Source organism: Aulostomus chinensis, chromosome 14, assembly GCF_037954235.1.
Source record: "Aulostomus chinensis isolate RoL2024-O1b breed Wild chromosome 14, RoL_Achi_v1.0, whole genome shotgun sequence".
In the NCBI taxonomy this organism is placed as follows: domain Eukaryota; kingdom Metazoa; phylum Chordata; class Actinopteri; order Syngnathiformes; family Aulostomidae; genus Aulostomus; species Aulostomus chinensis.
This window is the reverse complement of record NC_141333.1, coordinates 18,043,338-18,060,078: the sequence shown is the minus strand read 5'-3', so window position 1 is coordinate 18,060,078 and position 16,741 is coordinate 18,043,338. Positions and strand designations below refer to the sequence as shown.

At 43.8% G+C, this 16,741-nt stretch overlaps 2 protein-coding genes across 2 annotated transcripts in view; both read left to right on the top strand.

The window, feature by feature from the left end:
• notch2 (notch receptor 2) overlaps positions 1 to 8,509 on the top strand; it is a 53,247-nt gene extending 44,738 nt beyond the window's left edge. Inside the window, exons 24-35 of the mRNA XM_086223767.1 lie at positions 8 to 259; positions 493 to 605; positions 1,644 to 2,179; positions 2,272 to 2,613; positions 2,709 to 2,851; positions 2,962 to 3,166; positions 3,359 to 3,446; positions 3,527 to 3,680; positions 3,762 to 4,081; positions 4,174 to 4,321; positions 4,749 to 4,846; positions 5,095 to 8,509. Coding sequence (XP_086079893.1) covers positions 8 to 259; positions 493 to 605; positions 1,644 to 2,179; positions 2,272 to 2,613; positions 2,709 to 2,851; positions 2,962 to 3,166; positions 3,359 to 3,446; positions 3,527 to 3,680; positions 3,762 to 4,081; positions 4,174 to 4,321; positions 4,749 to 4,846; positions 5,095 to 6,525 — 3,830 coding nt within the window. The 3' untranslated portion in view covers positions 6,526 to 8,509. The remainder of the gene's footprint in view (positions 1 to 7; positions 260 to 492; positions 606 to 1,643; positions 2,180 to 2,271; positions 2,614 to 2,708; positions 2,852 to 2,961; positions 3,167 to 3,358; positions 3,447 to 3,526; positions 3,681 to 3,761; positions 4,082 to 4,173; positions 4,322 to 4,748; positions 4,847 to 5,094) is intronic.
• A 1,281-nt stretch (positions 8,510 to 9,790) lies between these two features.
• slc35a3a (solute carrier family 35 member A3a) lies at positions 9,791 to 16,401 on the top strand. The gene is made up of 7 exons (XM_086223768.1): positions 9,791 to 10,524; positions 11,061 to 11,215; positions 11,305 to 11,427; positions 13,928 to 14,102; positions 14,697 to 14,815; positions 14,940 to 15,073; positions 15,156 to 16,401. The coding sequence occupies exons 1-7, from the start codon at positions 10,335 to 10,337 to the stop codon at positions 15,244 to 15,246; spliced, it is 987 nt and encodes a 328-aa protein (XP_086079894.1). The 5' UTR covers positions 9,791 to 10,334; the 3' UTR covers positions 15,247 to 16,401.
• The last annotated feature ends 340 nt before the right edge of the window (positions 16,402 to 16,741 follow it).

Sequence of the window (16,741 nt, the reverse complement as noted above, 5' to 3'; positions counted from 1 at the left end):
TGTTTAGGGGTTCGGTGTGAAATTAACGTGGATGACTGTGCCCCCAAACCTGGCTCTTCCGAACCTCGCTGTCTAAATGGAGGACAGTGTGTGGATGGAGTGGGTCGTTACACGTGCTCCTGCCCTCCAGGATTTGTCGGAGAACACTGTGAGGGAGATCTGAATGAATGCTTGTCTGGGCCGTGCCACGCCCCTGGGAGCCTTGATTGTATTCAGTTTGACAACGATTACCAGTGCCGCTGTCGCCTTGGATACACGGGTACATTCATTCTTTCTGCTCAAGACATAACACCATATATATATATTAAACATACAAGTTGTAATGTCGTTGTAATATTAGATTTCTTGGTTAAATGAAGATGCACACACACAAACACCTGAAACACCTCACAAACATTGGTGCTAGGTGTTAACAGTTTTCTAGAATTAGCTTGCAAATTATTGCAGTTATTTATGTCTTCTCCTGGTGTTTTTCACAACTTTCTTTGTCAGGTCGCCATTGTGAGTCCATGGTGGATCTGTGTCTGTCAAAGCCGTGCCATGACAGTGGCGTCTGCTCTATGAACATGAGCTCAGTTCACGGCTACACCTGCTCCTGTGCTCCTGTAAGTTTTTCATTCACAGTTCCTTTCCCTAATAGCTCTTATGTAAGAGCTACCATGGCCTGGATAACTGAATGTTCACCAAAACCTTTCCCTCATAGGTTTTAAATTACCATCCTCTCTTCTTTCTTCTCTTACACAAGTTTACTAGTGGTACCAGTACCACTGACTTTTCATTATTCTTATTCACATACTGAAGGATACGGTGCTGGCTTCATAGAAGACAAAGTTGCATATTTAACCAGGGGCACAGGTTACCAAAAATCCTTACTTATCATAAAGAGCAAGGCTCACTTGTAAGACAGCCAGGGTGTGTAGTCAACTGTGGTGACAGTACTGCATTGCACTTGATGTGGATTTTTTTTCCCCAGTCCACAAGCAGACCTGTTGCTCCTCCTGCACTTGCTGCTACCATGTTTTTTTATTTTCCAGTACCCACCCTGCCTTTGGTACCACATTAGAACAATTACTGTCATGTTTTCAGACATATTTTATCAACTGGATATCAGTTCTTTGCATCTCCCCATAATTACATCTGCTTACAGTATACAGTATATTCAATAGTGTATCAGTCCTTAAAACTCTACAAATCCACAGCATCAGTAACATTTTGTGTGTGTGTGTGTTAAAATACCTAATTTTATTTCAGGCGTAGGGAATAATTAGACCTTTCCTTCATCTTTATGCTCACAGTAGAAAACAATATTATGTACATATAAACAACAATATGTTGCAGTGGCAGAAATTGCTACTGAACTTCCTTTCACTCCGGAACTAGAACATCAATCTTTTCACACTAAATGCTTGTTTTTTTCCGCACTAACCTCTGCTCCCTCTTTTATTCTCATGCTTGCTTCAGAGGGCCACACCATGGCTCAGGTATAGTAGACAAGTAGCAGATTTTTAGGAGAGAAGTCTATTATTATTATTATTATTATTATTAACAACAAATGTTTTTGTTACACGTCAGCTGCAAGGCTACATTCTGTTTCTCAAATGTGAGAATGCTAAGATCACTGTCTCTCTGTTACACTGTTTTAGGGCTTTACCGGCTTCAACTGTAGGGATATAGAAGGCTACAGCTGTGCTAAGTTGCACTGCCAGAACGGTGGCCACTGTGTGGAGTCACCAGTTGGACAGCTGTACTGCCATTGCCAGGCAGGCTTCAGTGGGTCACACTGTGAGAATGACCAGAGGTGTCCAACTCCCTGCCAAAATGGAGGAACCTGCGTCAAAGACCCATCCAACCCATCCCTGTTCAGGTGCAGCTGCCCTATGTACTTCTCTGGACCACACTGTGAGAACAAAGTGTCTGTAACACGCAAGACAACCTGCCCATATCTTCAGTGCAAGGGCCAGTTGGGGGATAAAGTGTGTGACGATCAGTGTAACAACCATGAATGTGAGTGGGATGGAGGAGACTGTTCGCTTAATTGGAAACAGCCTTGGGTCAACTGCACCGCCAGTGTCCCGTGCTGGGATTTCTTCCAAAATAGACGTTGCGATAAGGAATGTGACAATCCCGGTTGCCTCTTTGATAGTTTTGAGTGCCAGGAGGCTCCATCGGTCCCTTGCAAGTATGTAACCCTTCTCCACAGTTTGTCACTGTCAAATTACAACTGTCTTCATAATTTCATAGCCACCCTCACCTTGTACTGTGTATTCTCAGGTATGACGATTACTGTGCAGACCACTATGGTAACAACATCTGTGACTGGAGTTGCAACACAGAGGCCTGTGGCTGGGACGGCCTTGACTGCTCTGGTGACACTCCGGCCAAAGTGGCAGATGGCACCCTGGTCATTGTGGTCTTATTACAGCCTAAGGAGCTGATTGGGGACTTGAGAGGTTTCTTACGGTCCCTGGGAGCCCTGCTGCACACCAACCTGCAGGTGAAGCTGGATGAAAACAAGGAGCCAATGGTGTACCCATTCTATGGGTTTGAGGAGGAGCAGGGACGACACATACGAAGGACCAGAAGCAGGCGGGAGCTGGAGAGGGAGGTTATTGGGTACGGAAAATTCATGATATTCAGTCTTAAAATTTCTGTGATATATTCTCACAAATTTTGAAACAATCGCTAATTAACTGCGTTTTTCTGTTTAGGTCTGTGGTGCACCTTCAAATTGACAACCGTGAATGTTCCCAAAAATCTACTGATTGTTTTTCAAACACTGATGAGGCTGCTTCCTTCATTGCGGCAGCACGTATCAAAGCTAGCCTGCAGTACCCTGTCGCGTCTGTTACCAGTAAGTATGAATGTTTTTAAGTAGTTAGGGGACGATTAAGATGCAGGTAAAGATGTAACTGAAAAGAAAAAAAAAGTCTTGACATTTATACATGTCCTTGTACCCCCTAGGTGACCTGAGAGTTCAACCAAACACAAAAATTCCACTGTACCTGATAGGAGTCGCCGTTGTGATTGTTCTGCTTATTCTGGTGCTGGGGATGCTAGCAGCAAAGAGGAAGCATAAACATGGTGTCCTGTGGCTACCTGATGGCTTCTTGGCTAATAAAAATGACAAGAGGAGAGAGCCTGTGGGACAAGATGACTTTGACATGAAGTGAGTGGACATATAAGAAATACTGAGCGATAGTCAAATGTAGCAAAGAGTTTCTTGAATTAGCGTAGAGGAATTTTTGCAGAGGAAAGAGTAAATCTCCCTACAAATCTCCCTCTTGCTGTTACAAAGACAGCCATTTAGTGGCTACTGTAGAAGACTCTCGCTTATACCTAAGGGTTTTATCCACACCAGGAATTTCAAGAGCCAGGATGGAGCCATGATTGATGGAGGTCAGAGTCAGAGATGGCTGGAAGATGAAGTTCCAAACAAGAAACCAAGAGTAAGTAAACTGAAGATGGATGCAGAACAGTGGAACATGATGAAAAGTGGTTTGTTCTAAGTTAATGTTGTCTTTTGTAGAATGAAGACAAACCCTTACTTCCTATCTCTATGGATGGAGGTGTTGACCGCAGAGAATGGACGGTACAGCACCGCAAGGCTGCTGACATCAGCCTTACTCCCCCACAGGCTGACCTGGACACAGACTGTTTGGATGTCAACGTCAAGGGACCTGGTGAGAAAATTTAGCCTTCTTTTAAACCAAGTGTACATAATTCTCTTTCAGTCCTCTAATAATCATTTTCTTCTCTGGCAGACGGCTTCACCCCACTGATGTTGGCATCGCTGCGAAATGGTGGAGGGCCAGACTGTACATTGCATGGAGAAGAGGAAGAGGAGAGTGGAGGAGATGAACCAGGACCGAGTGTCATCTCAGACCTGATCGCTCAGGGAGCATCACTTATGGCTCAGACAGACCGCACAGGAGAAACAGCACTCCACCTGGCGGCGCGCTATGCACGGGCTGATGCTGCGAAGAGGCTGTTGGATGCTGGAGCTGATCCTAATGCTCATGACAATATGGGCAGAACGCCCCTGCACGCTGCTGTAGCGGCTGATGCACAGGGTGTCTTCCAGGTGAGACACTGTCTGATCAGAAGAGCAGATGAAATTTGTATTTGTAGTTTTCATCTATCTCATGTGTTTACTTTTTTTTTTTTTTTTTTTAGATTCTGATCCGTAATCGTGCAACAGAGTTGGATGCCCGGATGAATGACGGCACCACTCCACTGATCCTGGCAGCCAGGCTCGCTGTGGAGGGCATGGTGGAAGAGCTGATCCACTGCCATGCTGACATCAATGCAGTAGATGACCATGGTCAGGAAACCATTTTACTATTCCAGTATATTTTAGAGTCTGAGATCGCAGGCCTCCCCTAAGACAAAGCTTAGAATAAGGAACCAGCCTACCCTTCCATACATTTCTTATCCTTTAGTTTCTGAATGGCTGTATATGATCATTATTATGTTATTCCATCACATTGACAGTCAACTTTTTAGCCGAGCTACCCTATTATTGCTGTTTTACATAACCTCAAAGTAGAAAAAACAGAGACTCTTGGAAAACTGGAAGAACGGTCAAAGCCCCCTCAAAATAACTGTTTATTTTAACAATATTAGATACATTAAGGCTCTTTATATAATATATTTTAATAAATAATATTGTACTAAATGTGAAGAGTCTAAATGTAGTTACCATGGAACCAGAATCTGGTTGACGTCTTTGTTTCATCTTTCCGTTCTAGGTAAATCGGCTCTTCACTGGGCAGCAGCGGTTAACAATGTGGAAGCCACTCTTGTGCTTTTGAAAAACGGAGCCAACCGTGACATGCAAGACAATAAGGTGTGTTTGCTTTTTTCTAACGTCCAACCTTTTTTTTTTTTTTTTTTTTTTAAGCTAATTATAAATGTAGGTGGTGTGAATAAAGTTGAGTTAAATTAAAGCGATCTTGATGGAAATTATGATATGTAATTAATATATTTACAAACTAATCTTGAGGCTAGACTTTAATGTTGACTATTGCAAGAGCATGTGCTTGAGGACTTCATCGATCAGATAAAGTAACATGTCATGGGCTGTGTTTGCTTCAGGAGGAGACGCCATTGTTTCTGGCAGCCAGAGAAGGCAGCTTTGAAGCAGCTCAGGTTCTCCTTGACCACTACTCCAATCGTGACATCACTGATCATCTGGACCGGCTGCCCCGAGATACCGCCCAAGAACGTATGCATCATGACATAGTCCGCCTCCTAGACCAGTACAATCTGGTTCACAGTCCACACAATGGGCCCAATCACATGAGTGGAGGAAACTCGTCTGTCATGTGTGGAGCCAACGGAGCTGGCTTCATCGGCATGCGGCCCGGCCCACAAGGGAAGAAGAGCAGAAGGGGTGGAGGTGGGACAAAGGTGGGAGGTGTTGGTGGGGGAGCTAAGGAGCTGAAAGACTTGAAGGCGAAACGAAGAAAGAAGCCTGCTGGAGGAGAGGGGCCGGCTGTGGGTGCTGGAGGAGGAAGCGGAGGAGGTTCGGGTGGAGGCGGTGTGAATGGTGTCAAGGCAGCAGGACTTCCCGAGAGCTCTGTCACCATGTCACCCGTGGACTCCCTGGAATCCCCCCACTCATACACAGGCGACGTGTCTGGCGCTGCCTCCACCACAGCTAACTCCCCTCCCCTCCTGAGCAGCCCCACCTCCAGACCAATGCTTCCGCCTGTCAGCCACATGTTGGGGCAGCAGCAGGGCTGGGTGAGCATGACCAAGCACGGCTATAGTGGCCACATGTTTGGCCTCGTACCACACCAGATGGGGGGATCCCACCGCGGCATGGGCCCACACCACAGCCAGGGTCCAATGCTCACCCCCATGAATGTGACCATGAGCAGGGAGCAACTGCCTCCTATTGTCACGTTCCAGATGATGGCGCCCGGAGGAGGCCAAGCCATGCTGAAGCAGCCGCCACCTGGGCAGGTACAGGTCACTCAGTCCCAGGGGCAGAGCCAGAATCAAGCTCACTCCCAGCAGGGGCCAGGCCACCTGCACTGCACCCAGGGGATGATGTATCAAATGCCTGAACAAATGGGCATGGCGCATGGGCTATCCCACACCCTGCAGCACCCCCACACTGTCAGCCACGGAGGGATCGAAGGCCAGTCTCGGCCGCTTCCCTCATATCCGCCCATGCAGAGCCCTGTGGATAAGTACCCCACGCCGCCCTCCCAGCACAGTTTCTCCACCGCTGGCTCAGAAGGCACCACCCCGGGCCACTCTGCTCACCCACCCAGCGAGCACCCGTATCTCACCCCCTCACCCGAATCTCCAGACCCTTGGTCTTCCTCTTCACCACACTCCAACTCGGACTGGTCTGATGTCACCACCAGCCCCACTCCACTGGGGAATCCCCACCATGCACTGCCATCATCCCACCACACACACATTCCAGAGCAGGTGCAGCTGCAGCCGCAGGCGCAGCAGATGCAGCAGGCATCCCAGCAGCCTCAGATGGGAAACATGCAGGTGTTTGCGTAGGTTGGCCAGAGAAAAGCAGACACACAAAGACTTAAGAGTTCTGTGTAGTAAATGCTGGCACATAGTAACTCATAGAATGCTTTTCTAACTTCCCTCATTAATTCTTTTTTTTTTTGTTCTTCATCTTAGTAATCACGCCTCCCTTTGTATGTTATCCTTTTCTCTTTGCACTTAAAAAAAACTGTGTATAGTTTCTAAAAATCTCATTGACTATTGTCAGCTATAAATCAAACTTTTTATATACCAAAAAGTGTGGAGTAAGCTCTCTGAAGCTAAATCATCACAGGGTTTCTCCTTCAACCCTATCTCAAGTGTCATCTTCTCTCTGTTTGAGTTTTGACACAAAAATACAAACATTTTGATGAGTGATCATCAAGGATGGACACAGGCAGGACAGAAGATGTGGGTTGATGTTTTGTTTTGGAGGACATTGTTATTTCTTTTGCCCTGCGACAGACTGGCGACTCATCCATGGTGAACCCTGCCTCTCAATGCCAGCTGGGGTAGCGCCCCCCCCCCCCCCCCCCAACCCTGGATGGAATGGATAAGCGGTACAGAAGATGGATGGATGTTATTTTTTTCTGCTACATACTATCATGTTGTTATGGAATGTGATAAACCTGTCAGTGCTACGACCTTGTTGAAACCACTCGTTGTGTGTTTAGATTTTTGCTTCAATTCTTAAAGCAAAAACATATTATTTACCCGATTGTTTGTCTTCTTCAATGCAAGTACACCAAGAGAGGTTACAGATTAGAAAGAAATGCAGGAAGAACATTTTGTGTCATGTGGTACTTTACTTTCTGTTTTCAAAAATACATTTTAGTAGATCATCGAAAAAAGATCTGCCTGCAACAAAACAGATAAGAAACCAGTGTATTAGTCATATTGATGGAAGTTAATGTTCTACAGACAAACAACAGAGTTGATTTAAAAGCCAAATCATGGGGGTGTGTCAGGTCCCCCGTGGTTCCTCTGTACTTGAGGGATTCATTCTTGTCTATGTCATTGTTACTGTTGCACCACCACGTTTCCTATGTTGAAATGTACATAGACGAACAGCACATTCTGCTTGTAATTTGTTTTTGTTTTTTGTTTTACATACACACACACACACACACACACACACATATATATATTCATATATATATATATATATATATATATATATATATATATATATATATATATGAATACTGCTCAAACTTGTTGAGTGATTGTTAATGTCGCTGAGGTGCATTTTATTCTCCTTTTCCTCTTCCGGGATCTTCAACCAGTTTTGCCATTTGCTTTACTACAATCAGTGTATTTGTGCACCTTTTTAATCGTCACGGTTCATAAACAAGTCAGGAGATGAGAGAGGTTTAATAAAAAGTATTTTTTGTCGTCGTCTTCCTCCACAAAGTTGGTATCCAGCTTAGATTTGTGTTACTGTTCTGTAAACGTAGACAATCATTCACTAATTTAGTTGTTTTGTTTTTTTCAAAGGAACATCAGTCTCTTAAAGACCAAATTATCTTTTTCTTTCTCAGCCAAAAGTATCAACCCATTGTTCCTTATTGGAATAAGGTGTGTGATGTATTAAAAAACAGACAGACAGACATTCTGCATTTCCTTACACGTTATCCTTTAGTCGTTAGTGTTGCCATCATCGTGAACCTCTGTTGATGGCGTCCCTGCAGCTCCACAGAGCACACGTACTGCACTCTGATGCCAATCAACAAGAATCAAGCATGTCCATTTCCACAAATACAGTAAGCAATGCTGAGTCTATGTTGTGTATATAAATGTTTTGAATGTTTTATTGTTATCTTCCTCTGTTAACCAAATAGCCCGTAATATACATGCCATATGAAGTAGTTGTCACCATGTTTGTATAAGGTAGAAGAATTAAAACTGATACGTTGTTTATTGGGGGGGAAGAAAAAATCCCCAATTGATCAACCAAATATGCTTACTGAAATAAAGCCCAGATCTTAATAGATTTTTTGCAATCGTCCTTTTTTATTTGGTTCATGTGGTTTTGCATGAATGGAAGTCCAGGCGAAGCCTGGTATCAGGCCTGGTTGGAGAACCAAAATGTGGAGAAGATTGTTGCTCTGTAACTTGGTTCATAGTTTGTATTCCTGGATATTCTATGTTCCTCCTCTGTCCACAGTGGTTCAGTAATAACAGTCTTTGAAGAGTACCGAAGCAGCAAAACACACACAAGCTTTAGCTAGAGATGTTCTAAATTCAGCTGTTAAAACTTGTCACTCGTAGTCGATGTTTGATTTGTGTATTGAAGCTGGGTTATTTTAACCTTCCCACAAGAGTAGAGCCTTTAAATAAACCTGTTTACCCTGGGAAAAGTGGGCGGCTTAAAGATCACAAACACACCACCGTTACTAAAACATTAGCTCATCATAAGCTAATGAATTACAATGTTAGCGTAAAGCAATCTCAGGACGAGGTGAGTGCGAACGGAGCATGATGGGTAATGAGCTGAGAGACCGTTAGCAGCACACAGTGGTGAACTGAGTGTGTTGATTCAGAACCTGGAAGCGGTGGTGGTTGATCATACAGTTCTGTTCAGTTCTTTTAGTTGATCAAGTTGCTCCACTGCTCCCCAGTATTCAATTGATTATTATTTTTCCTGAAGCATTTCTTTCATACATTATATGTATTTTTTTAAGTTAAAAACATAAATCTGAGGGCAAATTCTCCAATTTCAATTATTGTAATCCTGTGTGAATAGAATTCCAAGTGAAGCTTATAGTGCTAAATGTCTGTTATCATCATGGATGTGCTCTGTGTCGTACTGCATGAATATTGATACAATTAAATATCACTGCAGTTACTTATAGAATAATCATGACGTTACAGACATCAGTTATTGAAATAAAATCAGTCGGGTGACACGTGTAGATGCTTTTATTTTCTACTCTTAAAGGGACATTCACTCATACTGTTTCAAAAAATTAAGAGGGATTGAGTGGTTGGAACTTGTTTGCCATTGATGGACTGGAGAGATTGACAAGACAGAGACATCACGTCGACTCAAATGACATGTCAGCTGATGAACCATTAAATGCAGAAAGTCCGTGTTTTATTTGTATACTATCATTAAAAGAGTTAATAACTTACCATCTCTAGTTGTTTTAAAATATTATACTTCAAGTCTTAAACTGGCACTTCCCTTTACACTTATATGTGTAGTGTTGCAGTTCGTTGCCAGACCAATAGATGGCGGACGCTTGCACAAGCAACCTCTACTAGGAGACGAGAAAGAAGCGTACACACGGAAGTGTTCAGGACCTTGCATGTTATGAGAGTTTTGCGGCGCGACTCTTATGGTTTCACTGTATTGGGGGTGTTGTTAGTTGAACAGCGATGCCAGTACAGTATGCGACAGTAGCGGTGTTCGGTCCTCGGTGGACGGCAGAGATCCAGGGCGGGTCCATGGACGCCAGGACTTGAAGTGTTGCTGTTTTGACAGCTGGCTTCAACCTCCAGGAGCTGCTGCGTTTGTCTGTCCGGCTGATCTGGTGGGAAGGTGCTCGGGCAGACAAGACCCGAGAGCTTTAAGCCACATGAGAGATTGACTCGATGTAAAGACGCCTTTCTAAGTCCGTGAAGTTGCGGTTAAAGGGAACAACTCCCCATCGGGGACTTCTCCCTCGCCAGCCGTTAGTCTTTTTGGAGTCGAGCACCTGTTTTTGCCCCTGTCCCGGTCCTCGCCGAAGCTCCGCTCTGCTGCTTCAGCGATAACTCTGTTAATAATCTAAGCTCAAGCCTCTCTGTGAACAGTTTGTTGTTGAACTGTGCCCATGGCTTCACCCCGGCTGAAGTACCTGTCTCTGGGGGTGCTGGTGTTCCAGACCACCACCTTGGTGCTCACCATGCGGTACTCCCGCACCCTGCAGGCCGAGGGCCCTCGATACCTGGCCTCCTCGGCTGTGGTTGCGGCCGAGCTCATCAAGATCCTCACCTGTGTGATGCTGGTCTTCAAGGAGAACAGTGAGTCCACCGACATGTCACCGCAAATACTGGCGGTTTAATCGCATCTGATCAGGATTTAGTGCTGATGGACAGACCGAGGAAGAACTGTTCCTATTTACTTCTCACAGAGTAAAAAAGAAGTGTAGTTTGGAATGATGTCATTTAAAATGAGGTTGCAAGATTTGAGACATTATCTAATTGCAATTATTTTTTGACTGATTCGGCAATATGATTGGGGATTTTCGAGGGAATGTTCAGTTTTACATCATTATTCTTCTTGCCATGGGAAAACCCATCTTCGTGATCGTGGCGGGACCTTTGTAGGGCCTGTGTTGCGTACCTCTATCTGAGAGATGTCAAAGAAGAAATGTGGATTGTCAGGTTGTACTCCTCAGTGCATCTGGAACACAGTCCCATGCAGCAAGACCAGCTTCAGGTTTCATTCAATTAAGTTATCCAACCCAGTGAACCAGAACCCTGCTATGATCACATCTGATGTGCTGATTGAGCTCCCATGCATCGAGCTGTCTAACTTGTCTGATTTCATTCCACAGGTTACAGTGTGAGAGCTCTCAATAGCATCCTTCGTCAGGAAATAGCTCACAAACCCATAGAAACGCTAAAGCTAGCCATCCCGTCTGGGATCTACACGCTGCAGAATAACCTGTTGTACATCGCCCTGTCCAACCTGGATGCAGCAACCTACCAGGTGAACGCCGGTCAGGTTTTTCTGTGTGACGCAACAGTTTACGCACAATCTTGTGTTTGTGAACTCTCCTTCTCCACCTCCACCATCAGGTCACGTACCAGCTGAAGATCTTGACCACGGCTCTCTTCTCAGTTTCCATGCTGGGCCGTCGGCTGGGGGTTTACCAGTGGCTCTCATTACTGATCCTCATGGCCGGAGTGGCTCTTGTTCAGGTGCAGTGAACTCTTCTATCTCAGCTGCTTTTAAAAATGGAATTCATCCTGTCATTCATTATCTCGAAATAATGAGAATGAGTGACAGGATGAATAAGGGAGTGTTACTGTCAGGAGATTGGAGCAGTTTGCCTCCGAGGCTTGCTGTGAAAGGTTCTGTTTGAACCTGAGCCAGGACCCAGCAGTCCTTCAGGGCAAACTTCTCCTTTTTGAACTAATGTCATCTCTGACTCGCGGAGAAGTCTCCCACAAGTCCACTGTCATATCATTCAACAACAACATCCAGTGGATAAAACTTTATCAGTAGTTGTATGATCATAGTTATGTAATCAAACAGAACTGATATTTGGTTATAGATTGTACTTATAGGTAGGATGTGGCATTGTATTGAATGCCAGTATATGGTGTCGCTGGTCAGGATGTACCTTTTTTCCTTTAGAGCGATAGTTTACCCAAAAATGAAAATTCAGTCATTAGTCTTTCACTCTCAGGACGATGGAGTTCGGGTGGCAGTTTGCTGCTTTGTTCTGACACCCGATCTTCATTCATTTCAGTCGTTTGTTAAATTACCGCAACACATTTTTCTGTAAGACTCCAGCAGTTTTCAGTGGACTAAAACAAAACATCACCCGACCGTCCTTCAGTGTGAGGGAGAGTCGTTCGTGACATGATAGGCAATGACGTTTTTTGGGGGAAAGATCCCTTTTTAATGAGTAGTCACAACTCAAGTTTCTGACTTTTTTTAACTACTCGAGACAGAAAAAAACAATACACTGTGGTGCTACTACCAACCACAACATCACAATGGTCGGTCAAAATGACCGGAGGTGACAGCTGACGTGGAAAATACTACAAAGACATTTCCGCGTCCAAATGATATTCTTCCGTTTGAAGAAAACGCCTGTGTTCGACACAGGTTCCTGCAGAACTCCAACCCTCAATATTTCATGTTAAAGACACAAGAATGATGATTATGCCTAATATTCTGAATTATGTATGCACGATATTGTGTTTTTGGCTGATATCCAATATGCTGATATTTTTACGACCGATTCATGACGGACGATTGACCATCCTGTCAGCTGACAGCTTAACTAGTTCAGTGTTTCAATGTTAAACCTTTTTTTGTTTATTTCCAAAACGTTAAAAAAAAAAAAGCCTATGAATTCTACCTTTACCACACTGTTCCCTCATCATAAACGACGGATGATGAGCAAAGTTGAAGTTAAAACCTGACTGATATGTGCCGGTACCGATGGGCTGTTTCAACCAGTTTCATCCACTGGAGTGAAAGAAGAGCAGGCGTTCTTCTCTTTGGCTCCTGTCTGCTGAAGTGGTGTTTCTCTTCAAATTGTACAACAGATGTTGCTCTTATTTATATTTATTCAGTAACTCCTGTTGTGGAAGATCCTGTTAAAACAGCATCATCAAAAAAGCTCAGTCAAGAATTTGTAGAAGATTGTTGGATCTTTGTGTTGGTCAAGCACAGAAAGGACTCCCGCTGTCGGGGAGCAGTAAGCGACAGATAAATCAAACACAATCATGAAACTACAATGTTAAATATTGACAAACAGGGGTGAGCAGGGACCGGTTGAAATCACCTCCTCCTTCTTAGCTAAACAAAGGACGGTCAGTCAGAGTTGCTGTGATGGTGTGACTGCCAGACAGAAGCACAAGAGAAGAAAACAGCGAGAAGCTCCGCCCTCATCAATGTCTACAATTGGACGTGTCATGACTCAACCCTTTTCTAATATTTCTGATCTTTCATGTTTTTGTTCTGGCCAAAAGAAAAACTGCTCTAGTTATATTTATTGCTCCACGCAACCAGAGATCCCCTTGTTTCAGCCGGTTTCCTGCTTGCTGCAGCAGATATAACAAGAACACACACTGCAGATTTTTTGCCGTCGTAGTTTGGAAGTTTTGAAGAAAACATTAGTGTGAACTTCAGCATCACTGGTGTGGAGAGAGGTGTGTGTGTGTGTGTGTGTGTGTGTGTGTGTGTGTGTGTGTGTGTGTGTGTGTGTGTGTGTGTGTGTGTGTGTGTGTTTATATGTGTGTGTATTCTTATTTATATTTATATGCGTGTATATGTATGTATGTGTATGTATGTATGTATATATAATGTGTATATATACACACACATATACTGTATATAATGTGTGTGGGTATATGTGTGTATATACATATGTGTGTATATATATATTGTGTGTATATGCATATACAGTATGTGTGTATATATTATGTGTGTATATGCATATACAGTATGTGTGTATATATTATGTATGTGTATATATTATGTATGTGTGTATATACATATATATGTGTGTATATATTTTGTATGTGTGTGTATATATATATATGTGTGTGTGTGTGTGTGTGTATATACATATATGTGTGTATATATTATGTATGTGTGTATATACATATATATGTGTGTGTGTGTATATATATATAGGCTCATGCTCCGGGTCCAAGCTCTAACGTTTGTCTTGTCCTGCAGTGGCCCTCTGACTCTGTTGAAGCCACGGACAAGAAGGCCCTGTCCGCAGGCTCCCAGGTTGTTGGTGTCACTGCTGTTCTGGTGGCGTGCTGCTCCAGCGGCTTCGCTGGCGTCTACTTTGAGAAGATCCTGAAGGAGAGCAAACAGAGTGTCTGGGTCCGCAACATCCAGCTCGGTGTGTGTTCCCCGCCACTCCCACTTGATAGATATAATTCAACACTCTTAACAGTCATAAAGCAGTGCAAAGTAAACAGGAGAACTCTATAATATTTAGGTGAGACTCATCAGCTCTTGTTTGTGACTCTATCGCCACGTCTCTGAGGCGACCTCTTGCTTGTGTACACATTCTTTTATTTCTGCTCTGAGAAGCAGATCTTTCTCAGTTAAGATGAATGTTCCTGTCCAGTTTTATTAATGTCCTGAAATGTGTGAAGCTTGTGTTGAGTCCCGCTGTGGGTTTGGAGCCTTTGCACCTGCACTGAATGTCACCAACGTGAGCCTCAATGTTGCTGGCGAACAGATAGAGGAGAGTATCAAATGCACTCATTTGTAGTCAAAGTGTTGTTGTTGTTTTAATACACCTAAGAATTTCAATATTCCAAATGATAATTAAAAGCTTACCAATGGATTAAATTAATTATTAATTGCAGCCATTTTTTTTGTATACAGTATGACACTTAGGAAACTGTGTGTGTGTGTGTGTGTGTGTGTGTGTGTGTGTGTGTGTGTGTGTGTGTGTGTGTGTGTGTGTGTGTGTGTGTTTGTTCAGGGATGTTTGGCCTGATGTTTGGATTTCTCGGGATGCTGACCTACGATGGGAAGAGGGTGTTGGATTCAGGAATGTTCCAAGGGTACAACACCGTCACCTTCGTTGTTGTAGCACTACAGGTGCGTCTCACGTTCACTCCTCAGATGTATATTTTCCAACCTCTGGTGTGACACTTCATCTCATGAATTGAACTCCCTGTCAGCCCCTTGTCCATCTGCTTAAGTGTGTTTGTTGTTTTTCCAGGCGCTGGGTGGTCTGGTCATAGCAGCAGTCATCAAGTATGCAGACAATATCCTGAAGGGTTTTGCTACATCGCTCTCCATCATCTTGTCCACTCTGATATCATACTTCTGGCTACAGGACTTTGACCCCTCAGGGTACAGGAAACACTTTAATCTCACTATGTTTCTTTACTAAAATCACAATTCCTCAAGCTAACTAGTCCTGTCTCGCCCACAGCGTGTTCTTCTTCGGAGCAGCTTTAGTCATAGGGGCCACTTTCCTCTACGGCTACGAGGGCAAGCCGGCCCCCAATCCCAGCAGGGCGTAGGACACATGCGGCTGAAACTACAGCAGCAGGAGGAGGTCCTGAAGCGTCAAGACTTAGAGGAGAAAGGGGGACAAATGACTGGAGGAAAAGAAGGGGGGGAGGTCTTAAGCATATGTTGTGATCACAAGCAGGAGGAGAAAGAATGGAGGGAAGCAGGTTGAAAGATGAGAAGCTTATAGACAGCCAAGTTGTGATGGGTCTCACACGCCAAAAGTGCCTCAGCTGGAAATGTGTAAGCAATGTTGTGAAACAGCGTTGTATGTTTTCATTTAGACGTGTAATTCTAGAGATAGTCCCGGAGCTGGAGGGACCTTCTCAACAGGGCTGATTTTGTTCACGGTTACTGCCACATCAATCATTCCTAGAGAGCAAAGGGTTCAATCGTATTCACGTGTAGACTTCGCCACCTCACAGTTGCAGTATTTCAAGTTCTCCTGCGATGAAAGCAGCCCTTTTTAACCCTGAACAGATGCACAACACGGCAGCAAGCTGGAACATTGGTGTGTTTCAAGCTGCAGATGGTCAAGGACGGATGGGAGGCAGCAAGAGGAGCCTGAGAGCCTGAGCTCAGGGCAACACACACCGACTACACAAAGTAGTTGCAATAACCTTAATTAGTATTGTTTTTCTGAGATTTTTGGAAGCTGTTGCTCGGCAACATAAAATCAGCGGGGACATCTTTGATGAGCGTGCACGTGTCTCAGTGACGGAAGTGTATTAAATGTTTTACAGTAATCTGGGGGTGTGAATAAAATTGTGACGGGTGATAATTTGAAGTTACTGATTTCTGAAGGTGTGTCTGATGTACAACTCGAAGTTATGATATTGTGGGTGTGATAGTGTCACCTTTTAATTTGCCATCTACCAACGGTTTAATTTATTCCTACATCAGGTAACAAAGCCACTGGTGCGCAGCTCTCTTCGATCCTGTGTAGCCGACTGTGGCCAAGTCATTAACGTTACTGAATGTCATCAGACGTCTGTGGGGTTTGATTTTGAAAGTAACCCTGGATTGTATGAGTTAACTGGTGTTTGTTCTTCTGAAACTACTCTTTTGTTGTTGTTGGTATAAAGCGGGTATAATTGATAACTTTATTATTTCATTGACCAATATGTGATTCTTGTATAAAAGAGACGATGTTTTCCTTTAAAGATGCTATTGTGTGTCTTCTCTACACTGCAGCTCACACTTCAGTTTCCCACTCTGAACTCACGCTTGTGACGAGCAGGTAGCAGCAGTCTTTCTGCTCCGCGTGAAAATGAACGGGTGAAATTACAAAAACAAAAAAAAAAAAACAATCAGAAAACTGTTTTGTCAAACTAGACCAGAGTTGTAGGTTATTTCGGGTTCATTTCCTCCATGTTGCTCCATGAATGAAGAAACTCCCAGTTACCCTGAAAACTGACTGAACAGAGTGAATGAAGGCAGTGTTCTGCCTGCTTAAAAAGAAAGAATATTAAGCTTTAAACAGAGGCGATACACTGAAAATGTTTC